The sequence below is a fragment of the Osmerus mordax genome, chromosome 15 (genome assembly GCF_038355195.1).
Source record: "Osmerus mordax isolate fOsmMor3 chromosome 15, fOsmMor3.pri, whole genome shotgun sequence".
Classification (NCBI taxonomy): Eukaryota; Metazoa; Chordata; class Actinopteri; order Osmeriformes; family Osmeridae; genus Osmerus; species Osmerus mordax.
Genome location: NC_090064.1, coordinates 14,245,061 through 14,258,189, shown reverse-complemented (window position 1 = coordinate 14,258,189; position 13,129 = coordinate 14,245,061). Strand labels below are relative to the sequence as shown.

General features: G+C 50.5%; 1 protein-coding gene across 1 annotated transcript in view; it reads right to left on the bottom strand.

The window, feature by feature from the left end:
• LOC136957408 (solute carrier organic anion transporter family member 5A1) overlaps positions 1–13,129 on the bottom strand; it is a 35,798-nt gene that overhangs the window by 12,414 nt on the left and 10,255 nt on the right. The window contains exons 3-4 of the mRNA XM_067251323.1: positions 462–594; positions 25–242 (exon numbers count right to left, since the gene is read on the bottom strand). Of these exons, the coding sequence (XP_067107424.1) occupies positions 25–242; positions 462–594 (351 nt within the window). The remainder of the gene's footprint in view (positions 1–24; positions 243–461; positions 595–13,129) is intronic.

Below are 13,129 nucleotides of genomic sequence, written 5' to 3'. Positions count from 1 at the left end.
GATCCTGGCGTTTGATCTCTTTACCTTTGATGTCCTTTCCAAAGCCCATGGCCGAGGGGACGTTCTGGGCTTGGCTGTTCTTCTCCTTCATGACATCATCATCGCTGGACACGTCCTCGGCAGAGCAGATCTTCTTCCTCTTCTTCTTCTTCTTGTGGCGTGGGGGCAGCTTCTTGGGGAAGGCGAACATGGGAATGATGACGAGCAGCATGGCCACGGAACACAGAAGGAACCCACTCCACCTGGGGGCACACACACACACACACACACACACATTCACACACAAACACGGATACATACAAACACACACAAAGAACAACCAACACACACAGATGAGCCAACACCAAACATACAGACGAACACACAGACACACACACAGATTAAAAAACACAGACACACAAACACAGATGAACACACACAGGCTCTCCAAGACACACACACACGTATAAAGAAACACTCACCAGTTGCCGACAAAACGTGGGTCACTTTGATCGATGTTGACGATGGTTGTGGGGTCGACGTAGAAGCCGATAAGAACTCCTCCAAGCAGGTACCCAGCGGCTGGACCCAGAGCCCCCATCACATACATGATGGCTGAAACACACACAAACAACCAATTACAACCAAGGATCTACAACTGCAGCCAATCCCATCACTGGATACTGAATGCCTCACTGCGGGCCTCTTTCACAGCACGTGGGGACGGTTGTGAATGAAACGCACGCACTCTTGCCATGAATGACTTTAGTGTGCATCAGCTGGTTGTTATTTCATGGCTAGAGAGACTTGTCTTTTGCCTTAAGGAGGGTTTAACTTTAGGTTAATCGGTTTTGGCTCCCTTCATGAATTAAACACAGCACTTATTTAAGGTCAAACACGTTCATTTCTACTCCTTGTTAAGGCGCCTGGTGGGCACTGTGTCACAGTGACTCAGCATGCAGTACAAGCTGACACGGGGCCAGCAGGGGTGGTCGTTAGCCCTGAGCTGTTTTCCACCCCACCTATAACAACTGACCTCTGACCAGTCTCTGGCATACATCCCAACCTCAAAAGGCTATGTTCAACAACCTGTCTGTAAGAGCTGACTCCAGCCATGTCTTCAGCCCAGGGACATAAGTACATCCATCCATGGGGCAGGACATTATGCTCTGGGATTCGGAGCATCCCATCTTGGAGAGAGTTAGAGGTTGTGAACTCACCATAGGAGAGAGTCAGAGTAGTTGGAGGTAGATTAGTTGTTGGGGACTTGGGAAATGTATCTAGAGATGTCCAGTAGAGATATTAGTCAGGAATGGAGGAGAGGGAGTCTGTAATTACACCTGGAGCATGTCCTTCATAGCCAGGTGTGTGTGTGTGTGTGTGTGTTTCGAATCGATCTGAAAGAGGCAGTCTGAGCCACCGTCCCAAAAACAGCATTTCCATTTCAAACACACACACACATAAACACACACACACACACACTGTACTGTCGACAGCACTGTCGGTTAGTATTTCAGTTTGGGCAGTAAGATGAGCTTCTGATGCTGGCTCAAACTGCATGTGTGTGTGTGAGTGTGTGTGTGTGTGTGTGTGTGTTTGTGTGTTTTTCAAACTCTGGGTAAGCAGGTGCACAGTGACCAACAGCCTAATCTCTAATCTTCCTGCTCTGACCAAGGGAATCACTTCTCCTTGCCAGTTTACATAACACACAGACACACACACACACAACATTTGGGTTTTGTTTACTGTAGACAAAACCAAGCTCTATTGTGTGGCAGCCCTGGAAACACAATTGTATCCCCAGAGATCTCTGAGGATTTGATACTTGGAAGAAATCCCTGCTTCCTCATCCTGGGCCAGCCCAGTGGTGACTGGCATGGGCGTCTTCTAGCTGAAAAGCGCTGGAAGCACCCTTATCTGGGCCTAATGAAACCAGGACCTGCTTCAACACAGGACCATGGGGAGGCATGCAGAGAGAAACAAACTTCTCCTTCGGCACAAAGAGCCACCATCTGTAAATCCTTTTATCAGTTTGGGGCAGACACACACACACAGAGGCAAGCACAGATTTACACAGACACACGTACTGTGTAAGTACACACCAGCTGTGGTACCAGCCATGGCAGCGTTTTCTGTGTTGATACATCGCACATATTCAAATAACACTAAACTTGATTTAAATCTCAAACACACATGCTCATAGTCCCAGACACGCTGCAGCAAAGAGGACGTGTTTGGCAGCGTGGCACCTCTCTCCTTCACATTCATTCATCAGGTTGGCCAGATGACAACAGGAATGGACAACCTGCCTGCCTGGGAGGAACAATCAATCACACCAGCTTACATCATCTTTCTCCATTGATATGCAGACCAGAACAGGCCGCAGGGTCGTGTGTGTCGGTGTGTGTGTTCTTGCAAGGAGGAGCCTGAGTTCTAGGAGATGAGGAAGTGTGTGTGTGTGTGTGTGTGTGTTTGCAGTGTAAGAGGAAAGTGAGCATGAAAGTAAGACCAAGTGTGTGTGTGTTTGGTTTGGAGGAACGTGTGTGTATAGGTAAGAGTGAGTCTGTGTGTGTGTGTTTCATATTCACTGCACTGGAAGGGTGGAGGATGTTATCTCCTTCATCACTGGAGGAGAGACCTGCATCACTAGAGACCATTACTAGAGAGATACCATCTCTACAGGAGAGTTTCCATCACTAGAGAAGAGAGAGCAGATGGCCCCCCGTGCCCTCATCACACATCAATCACCTCTCATCACCATGGCACCAGGCATGCAGCACACCTCTCATCACCATGGCACCAGGCATGCAGCACACCTCTCATCACCATGGCACCAGGCATGCAGCACACCTCTCATCACCAGGGACCGGCGAAGAGTCACCTCTCATTCACAATCAGACACAAGCATAGAAACGAGATAGGAAAGACAGACTGCGAAACAGACAAAGAAACAGAGACAAAAAGAAAGACAATGAGAGAGACCGAGACGGAAACCAAATGAATGAGGGAGGGAGGGGGCAAGAGACAGAGCGACAAAGAGAGAGCATCCATCAGGCATGGCAGGGACAGAGGAAGGTCTCTCTTTAGGAGCTCTCTCCTGATTAAAAGCGCTTGATAAAAAGCCAGACGGGGAGAAGAGCTACAGAGAAGCATGCGCTCGTGCTTCACAGATCATTCATCCCCCATGAGGAGAAACAACCAATAGAAAGCTGCCGTTTATGACTCTGTAGGATAAGGTAGGCTGCGCTGGCACTCCTGCGTGGGGCGAGGTGTGATTAACAATGACAAGGTTCTAACTGGTATTAACTGTACGTTGATAAGCAGCCTCGTGCGAGGCAGTGAAAGGTGCTGATGGATGGAGGGTGTGTGTGTGTGTTTGTGCTAAGTGAGGGGAGCCAAGCTGATTGATAGCTGTAACATCCTAACCTTCCCTTTCCCCTGGCTCTCTCTGTACCCTACACAAACCTCTATATTAATATCCAGTCTGGCATGACAGCCGCCTGATGATTACAGCTGGATCTCTCTTCCTGTCTCTCTGACGTTCGCACCCGGGTCCAGCTCTCCCTGCCGGCCTCTCCTCCTCTCTCTCCTCTCTCTTTCGCGACTCATCGCCCCCTCTTCTCTTCGTTCTTTCTCACTCTGCTTTCTCCCTCCCTCCATCCACCCCACCACCCCCCTAAACACACACACACACACACACACTGGGGTCCTGTAGATGGCAGGACAGGTCATGGCCTGGCTGTATCTCACCCCTCAGAGCTTGTGTCCAGCGGACGCCCCCCCACACGGTGTCGTCCATCACATTAACGGTGTTCTGCCTGACTGGAGGGCGGGGGGGGGGGGGGGGGGGGGGGGGGGGGGGTCATAAACCACGCCCGTCTCGCTCCCCGCCACCCTGCCCTGCCACTTGGCACCACGCCACGGGGGGAGGGGGCAGGGAAATGGGGTGGGGGGGGGTGCTCCTTTCCAAGGACGTCCGGGGCAACGTCATTGTTGCCGGGGGTGAAGAATATGCTGGCACGGCAACTGCACGATGGCCATCCCACACACACACACACACACACACACACGCACACGCACACACGCACACACACACACGCACACACACACGTCAGAGCAGCGCTGTGCCTGCATGACGATGAGGCTCCTTTACTCAATTACGCAACGGCCCTTCTCCGCCGGCACGTGAAGGACACACTGAACCGGCCCAACCTACACTGTACATACACTGGACATACACTGTACTTACACGGGGCCACACGCGCGGAGGTAATGGATTAGAAGGCTCTCTGCGGTTATTGGGTTTTCCCTGTTCAGCGTTCTACTTAGTCAGCATATTCCCTCTCCATCTCCTCAAGTAGCGTTCTGCATCATGACATTCACCCTTGACTCGTAGGTAGGGTTCCATTCCACTCAACGCAGAGATGTGGACACACGCAGAGGGCAGGAGGTGTGTGTTTCTCAAAACACCACTGCACCAGAAACACCACCGTGGCGTCAATGTCAGCCAAGGTCAGGCCAACCCCCACCACACACACACACACACACACACACGTATGTGTGGAATGGGAGAGGCCCAGTAGGGGGAACAGGAGGACTGGGGAGTTTAATGGTGTATCGTTGACCTCTATTTACCTTTTCAAAGTATCTGTTCATATCAATGCCAGATTTCCTGTGGAAAATGAAAGAGATGGGGGGGGGGCGAGGATAGAAAGAGGGTAAAAGGGGAGGATAAACCAAAGGAGGGATTGGAGAGGAAGTGGGGGGGGGGAGTGAGTTCACTGTCCCTACCATGCCGTGTGACTGAGTGATAACGGCTAACTCAGCAACATCGCTCTCCTGCCGTCTAACCTTGGACACTCCAGTCCTCTGCGGTCTGCCTGTCTCCTTCCCTCCCTCGCTCTCTCCCTCAGATCCATTCATCCACCCCTCCCTCCTCCCCCCACCTCTCATTCACGTGGCAGGGTTCTGGCTAGCTGGAGTGAATGCCCCAAACTGTGATGATCCTCACCACACAGGGTTACAGAGGAGACTAGGGGAGAACCAGAGAGAACTCCTCTCTTCTCCTCCCCTCTCATCTCTTCTCTTCTCTTCTCCTCCCCTCTCTCTTCTCCTGCCCTCTCCTCCCCTCCCCTCCCCTCTCTCTTCTCCTGCCCTCTCCTCTCCTTTCCTCCCCTCTCTCTTCTCCTCTTTTATCTTCTCCCCTCTCCTCTCTTCTCCTGCCCTCCCCTCTCTCTCTCTTCTCCTCCCCTCTCCTCTCTTCTCCTGCCCTCTCCTCACTTCTCCTGCCCTCCCCTCTCTCTCTCTTCTCCTCCCCTCTCCTCTCTTCTCCTGCCCTCTCCTCTCTTCTCCTCCCCTCTCATCTCTTCTCCTGCCCTCTCCTCTCTTCTCCTCCCCTCTCCTCTCTTCTCCTGCCCTCCCCTCTCTCTCCTCCTCCCCTCTCTCTTCTCCTCCCCTCTCTTCTCCTGCCCTCCCCTCTCTCTCCTCCTCCCCTCTCTCTTCTCCTCCCCTCTCCTCTCCCCTACTTTATCTAATTGCCCCTCCCCCACCCCAGCCTCAATCAAGCATGGGAGGAAGAGAAATGAGATCAGAGCAGAGCAATGATGAGAAAAGACCTTACACCCAATGAGTCAAATCTCCAAAGACACAAATAATTACCTTGTATTAATGAAATGATTTAATTACGTGTTCAGAATGAAGGAGATCACTTTTATGCCTCAGTGAGCTACCATGGGACGAGAAGGTCAAACAAGGCTACCTATTCTAAACATCCTTTTACACATAAATGAACACGAGTAGGTTACAACATGGCAATGCAGTGCTTCAATGTGAGTGTGTGTGTGTGTGCGTGCGTGTGTATGTGTGTGTGAGTGCGTGAGTGTGTGAGTGTGTGTGTAGCTGTGTTCCGCATATCGAGCCACATTCATTGTGCTCATTCGTTCACCGCCACTCCCCTCCCTCTCCTGTAGAGCCACTGGAGGAGTGACAGTGTCATCGCTCTCTCACCAGGAAGCGTTTCAAAGAATGATGCGTCTCTGTGCACCACTATGACCTCGTCGTACACCTAAAGGGAACATCTAAACAAGCAGGTGAATGGATGTAGACTGAATCACAATGTGTCAGAAATGATGTATTGTGTGGACAAGAAGAACTATCCTTATGGGTAGACGTAGTCACCAGTTTATAACAAGCATAAAGGAAATATACTGTATACTTAGGTCTATGACAAGTATTGGGAAGATGAGATATTCTGCTGATGCTAGCTGTTTCCATGAATGGTCTGTATAGGAATACATTCATCCAAACTTGCTACTTTCATTTGGAAGCTCTTTGGAAAGACCTCTGTTGTATGGTAGTGGATGCATGCCTTGGGTTAGAGATATTGAACAACATATATATGATATATATGAAAGAGAGAGAGAAGAGAGAGGGGGAGAGAGAGAGAGAGAGAGAGAGCGAGAGAGAGAGAGAGAAATAAAGAGAGAGAGAGAGAGAGAAGAGAGAGGTGGAGAGAGAGAAAAAGAGAGAGAAGGAGAGAGAGGGATCGGTTCAGTCATGTGACCTTCCCTGAGACAAGAGGACAGGAAAGACAATAAGACTGGAGAATGACGGCATTGTCATATCAACTGGCTGACTCTGCAGTGTCTTCTTACAAGTCCTAACCTTACAGCGCTACACAAGGGGTACACAGGGGTGTGTGGGTGTGTGTGTGTGGGGGGGGGGCAGGGGCGGGGAAGGGGGCGGGGATGGGGTAATCTCTGACAGAGTCACTCAACACTCCCTCTAAAAGGCTTAGCTTAGTGAACTTCCTAATTCTCCCCTAAGAACTAACTCTCCGGTACACACACATGTGCCTGGTACTGAAATCTCTCTGACACACACACACACACACACACGTTAAACCCGTTGCCCTTTCCGGTGGCTTGCAGACTGGCCTGATGAGATGGAGAAAGGCAGGGCGGAGCTATGACAGGCATCTGGGCCTGCCCTGCTCACTACCCCCTCATACGGCTTCAGCACACACACACACACACACACACACACACAATATTTGATGCATTAATTTGACCAACTGCTTTCCACTGCGTGTGAGTGCCTATAGAGTATACACACACACACACAATGTCATCAGTAATACAATACAGAGATAGACAATGATATACATGGTGCTATAAGAGGGATAAAAAAAGACCAAGCCCTGGTGGAGACACTGCACCAGCTGTACACAGCCCCGCCTTGCTTGGCAGCCCTGGCCTGCCCGTCTGGATGGTTGACTAGCAGGCTGGATGGTGGGCTGGATGGTGGGTTGGATGGATGGTTGGTAAGCTGGCTGGATGGCTGCTCACCCAAACACAGGGAGTCAGGTGGCTGAGCGGTTAGGGAATCGGGTTAGTAATCAGAAGGTTGCCGGTTCGATTCCAGGCCATGTCAAATGACATTGTGTCCTTGGGCAAGGCACTTCACCCTACTTGCCTCGGGGGGAATGTCCCTGTACTTACTGTAAGTCGCTCTGGATAAGAGTGTCTGCTAAATGACTAAATGTAAATGTGAACACAGCACAGCACAGCTTGACCATGCTAGTCCCAGCAGATCTATTACCATAACGTGTGTGTGTGTGTGTCTAGGGGGTCTCAGGGGTCCAGCTACTGACAGACGCCTGCCTCGCTGACAAGATGTGACATGACAATCTGGAGGGTTTAGCCACGCCCCCGTGGCAGGGAAAGGTTTCCTGTTATTCTGTAGACCTGACGCAGATCCAGCAGGACAGGCCACACAGAGAATCCCAAGTCGGGGACAGTGAGTGTGAAGAGGGAGGAGCACAAGCACATAACCTTGAGCGTGAGAGACGCTGGGCATGCTTTACAGCAGGACTCCTTCTGGCCTACACCTGCCTCCTATACAGAGAAACATGATCGCCGTCAGTTAAGAACTCTCCATGGTGCTGAACAGGAGAGCTTTCCCAAACTAGCATCATCAGGGGATCAGCTGATTGGTTGGAAGGGGGCTGATTGACAAATCATTAGAAATAACCAACTGCAGGAGTTCTTCACCACCTACAAAGACTGTTTGCTTGTTCTCATTGAGTTGCCATGGTCATGAGCAGGTGAACGGCTAAACAACAGCTTTTTGAATTGATCAACTGACGTTCAGGGCTGCAGATCCTGTTCCTGGAGAGCTCCCGTCCTGTAGGTTTTCTACTAATTGGCTGGTTGACAAGTTGAATCATGTTTGTCACAACTGGGGTTCGAGTGTAACCCTACAGGAGGGCAGATGTCCAGGAGTAGGGTTACACAGCCTGGATGGTTCATCATTTCTTATAAGGTTGTTTAGGTTTTTGGCAAAATATAATTATTCTATATCATGGCCTTCTTATCATTTTTCACTGGGGATACAGCATCATGTTCATGTTCACCTTCATGTTCAACTCTTGAACCTGTTAATGTTCTTCTCCCAATTCTTCTCCAAATCAAACTAAACGGCATCCTAATTAAACACTTTTATGTGAACCTCCAAGGCAGTCAACTTCTCTATCACACCAACAACATACCACAGTTTTGGGTGAAATCCAGATTACAATCAACAAAGCTATGCACTGACTACCCCCCCCCCCCCATAAGAACCTTAAGTGCAGCCATAAACACTCATAAGGACACCCAGACAGCCAATCACCTCACCCTCGTAACCTCATGACCCCTCCCCTAGACTGGGGTCATGTGACACATGTGTGACGGATGGTGTCTGCTTGTGGCAGCAATATGACTCGAGCAGGCTTGCGTATGTGTGTCTGCGTCTGTGTCAGCGTATGTCTGCACCTGCATGTGCGTGCAGTAGGTACTATAACAGCACCCCCAGTTTGCATTCAGCCAAAGACAATAGTGTTACAGTGCTGTGGGCCTAATCTGGGTCCTGGGCCTGAAACCCAGTAAGTCCTCTAAGCTGGTGGACTGGTCTCAGATGAATGCTTCTAAGTCCAGTCACAAGCTGATCTTGTGGACAGACCACACACACACAGAGAGAGGCAGGCACCACTGGTCTGCATAATGTAAAAGCCCCTTCACAAGAGCAGTCCATCAGCCAGGAAGTCAGTCAAGAACTCAATCAGTCAGTAAGGAACTTAGTCAATTAGTCAGTCAGTCAGTAAGGAACTTAGTCAGTCAGTCAGTTAGGAAGTTAGTCAGTCAGTCAGTCAGTCAGTTAGGAAGTTAGTCAGTCAGTCAGTCAGTCAGTCAGTTAGGAAGTTAGTCAGTCAGTCAGTAAGGAACTTAGTCAGTCAGTCAGTCAGTTAGGAAGTTAGTCAGTCAGTCAGTCAGTCAGTCAGTTAGGAAGTTAGTCAGTCAGTCAGTCAGTCAGTTAGGAAGTTAGTCAGTCAGTCAGTCAGTCAGTCAGTTAGGAAGTTAGTCAGTCAGTCAGTAAGGAACTTAGTCAGTCAGTCAGTTAGGAAGTTAGTCAGTCAGTCAGTCTGTCTGTCAGTCAGTCAGTCAGTCAGTCAGTCAGTCAGTCAATCAGTCAGTCAGTCAGTCAGTCAGTCAGTCAGTCAGTTAGGAAGTTAGTCTGAGGCACTGTGTGAGAACAGCCTCCCCTCAATGTCCTATTTAGTACAGTTCTGGTCAGGAAAGCCAAACTGGAGCTGGTAATGAATGTTTGATGCCAGCAGTAGTCCTGCCCCTACAGGGGGTCCCAAAGCTCAACGTACCAAATTAAATATTCTGGAGAAAAAAAAGTGTGTAATAAGAATGGAAGGAATTCCTTTATTTTTTTGTAGAATCACAGATGGCTTTGTGGGAGGGGATGAAAGCCTACTGTACACAGACAGTCAGTCTGCCAGGCCTGAAAAGCCCTGAATTAAGAGAGACAGGGGGTGGGGTGGGGGGGGGGGGGGGGTATGTTCCAGGAAAGCATTCATAAACAATTGGTCAGTCATATGTAATGTACTTGCTAAGTAAGCACTCGGAGAAGGGCCTAGCTCAGCTATTTGGATGGCTAGGCTAACATGCCAGCGTGCTAATGGATGCTAAAGGAGCTAGCTCGGGAATGAAGGTATTGGCAAAAAAGAGGGCCTTAGAGACCTGATACAGCCAATTATTAGCCGAACAGCTTCTGCATGCGTCGGGGGGTGGAGTGGGGAAGGTTGCGTGCCTGACACGATTGGTCATTTGGTGGTTTCTGCTGATTCTGATGCTGGCCTCAGGGATCTGTGCAGGTTCAGCCTGTCAGCAGGCCCACAAATCAACACAGCTGCTGGTTCCAATCAGAATCCACCATGGGGTGGGGGGGTTTAGAAGGAAGAGTTTTTCAGAGGGGAGGTGGAATTCATAAGGAGTTCTTTCACAGATCCAAACCCTCTTCAGCAACGGCGTGGCGGTGGTGGTCACTGGCAATCAAGGTCTCAGTTAGACCTGGTCCTCACAAGATCAACTCAACATCCCTCTCAGAGTTTACTTATCTATCACTCTCTTTCTATCTATCTATCTCTCTCTCTCTGTCTGTCTGTAGGTCAGAGTAGAGAGAATAGTCTGGGAAGCACTAGGACAACATGTTTCGGAGAAGTTCCCTTCAATCTTTTCACTTTGACCTTTTTCACTTCCATCCCAAAATGTTACTCTTCCTCTCACCATCATCCACCCGCCCCCCCCACCACCACCACCACCACCACTCTCTCCCTTCCTTTCCCTCTCAGTCTTACCATGTGACACAGTGATCAAGGCCCGGACGCCCTCCTTAACTGGCTTAGTGCAGGAATGCCACGTTACAGCCTGGGAGGCATGTGTTAATCCGTCTGTACCTCTCTCTCCTCCCCTCCCTCCATCTGGCCAATCAGGGCCGTCCCATCAGCGCACATGCAATGCTAATTCTCCCTGTCTCTGCTCAGCTCTCTGATCTCTTGTTCCGTGAGGTTGTGAGCCCCCTACCTCCTTCCAGTCACCTGGGTTCATAGTACCAACAGACAAAGGAGATAGGAGAAAGCAGATAAAAACGACTGGCAAACAAACGCAGCAGCATTAAGAAGTTCAGGGTCACATTTGAAGATTAAGGGTGTACAGTCAGCAAAACAGAAGTGGCTCTATGTGGAAAACTATGAAGTTGTAATAACTTTCAGTTCTATATATATACACTTTTTTTGCTGTGAATGCTCTCTTTTAATTTGTACACCGACATGTAGAAAATAAACAACAGCCAGGGTCAATGTGTACCTTGCACAGATACAGCACACACACACACACCCTCTCTAGGGAAATCATATATGTCATATGTATACAGTGCACTGTGGCAATGCAAAGGAATATAGACGCACCGTTTCTCTGGTCTACAGAACAGAATGTTCTACTTGGTAATTTCAGTATTATAATTTCTTGCTTCTTTTTGGCTGTTTTACGATAATGACTCTATAGTAATACTTAGATTTGTGTATATTCCTCTGATTCACTGACTGATGTGGAAAGCATCTCCCCTCCTGATCAAAGCTATCTTCCTACCAGCCTAGGGACACCCTGACACCCACTGTCATATCTTCCCCGCAGGCGCACAGACACACACTGGCACGCATGCACACACACACACACACACACAGGCTATGCAGGAACATGTCAGTCTGCTAAACACAAAGAAGATTCTCAGCAGAGACTGGGAGATAACATCTGAGTCGTAGATAAAAGCTACAGCAGAATTCCACACAGCCGTCCAGCCCGGCAAACTGTAGACTCAGACATCAGTCTAACCACAGCTCACGGCTTGTGAAGCACTGAGAACATGTACTGCAGTTACACAGACTTAGCCATGGAGAGTAGCTGTGAATACTCTAGATGTATAGGACATGAATGAGACCTTGTTCAATATGTGTTGGTGAGAGTGTTTGTACTCGTGTGTCCGTGCATGTCCGCTGCTACTCCGGTGTGTGAGAGTGTGTGAGTGTGTGTGAGAGTGTGTGAGAGAGTGTGTGGCAGCAGTATGTGTAGACACATTCCCTGCCGGTGACCCAGTATTTTGGGAGAGTGACAGATGATCCGGGGCCTGGGTGAGGGTTCAGCGCGCGGCTGCAGAAATCCTCAGAGAGTCTGGGGAGAACTGATGATCTGCTGCAGCTACTGCACTACACTACACAGGCAGTATCAGGGATCTTTGTATGGAAGTGGTAGAGAGAGAGAGAGAGAGAGACAGAGAGAGAGATAGAGAGAGAGAGACAAAGAGAGAGAAAAGTGAAAGAGAGAGAAAGAAAGGGGGCTTGTTAAGAGAATGAATGAATGAGTGTGCGTGTGTCGGTCGGCATAGAATCCCTAACTCCTTCCCTCATTGAATGCAACATGTTCTCACACACACACGCGCACACACACATACACACACACAAACTGCACCTGTGGCTTTTCACCCCCTCTCATTGACAAACAGACGTGGCACAGCGGGCAGATCCATGCAACTGCCACCCCTCTCAGCCTTCAACACTGTGCCAAGAGGCAGGCTGACTCCCCAGGCCCCAGCCCCCAGGCCCCAGCCCCAGCCCCCAGGCCCCAGCCCCCAGGCCCCAGCCCCCAGGCCCCAGCCCCCAGCCTCCAGCCCCCAGGCCCCAGCCCCCAGGCCCCAGCCCCCAGGCCCCAGCCCCCAGCCTCCAGCCCCCAGGCCCCAGCCCCCAGCCTCCAGCCCCCAGGCCCCAGCCCCCAGCCCCCAGGCCCCAGGCCCCAGCCCCCAGGCCCCAGCCCCCAGCCCCCAGGCCCCAGCCCCCAGGCCCCAGCCCCCTTGCCCCTCCTGAGGGAGACGGTGCCCCTCCACAAGCTGGATGGGAACAGGGGGCCTCCAGCCAACACTGTTCTATTCTTCAGTTCTATTTGGAATGGCAGGGTGTTGCCCGAGAGTAAATGTACAGTAGGCCTGCAATGTTTCAGCTTTTCCCCCACATTCTGCATCTCCAACACCTGCAGGCTACGAGAGTGGGGGGGCGGGTGCACTGTGCTGCAGACACTCTCTCTCTCTTTCACACATAAACAACACACACACACACACACACAAAAGAGTGCAGGCACACACACACTTGAGGCGCCAGCCCTGTGCCAGCTCTCCTCAACAGCTGCTTCCCCACCACCAAACCTCTCCACTCTGACATGCAGAGGGCCCTTCCACCACACTGGAGACAGGCACAGGGCGGGGTGCAGAGAGACAG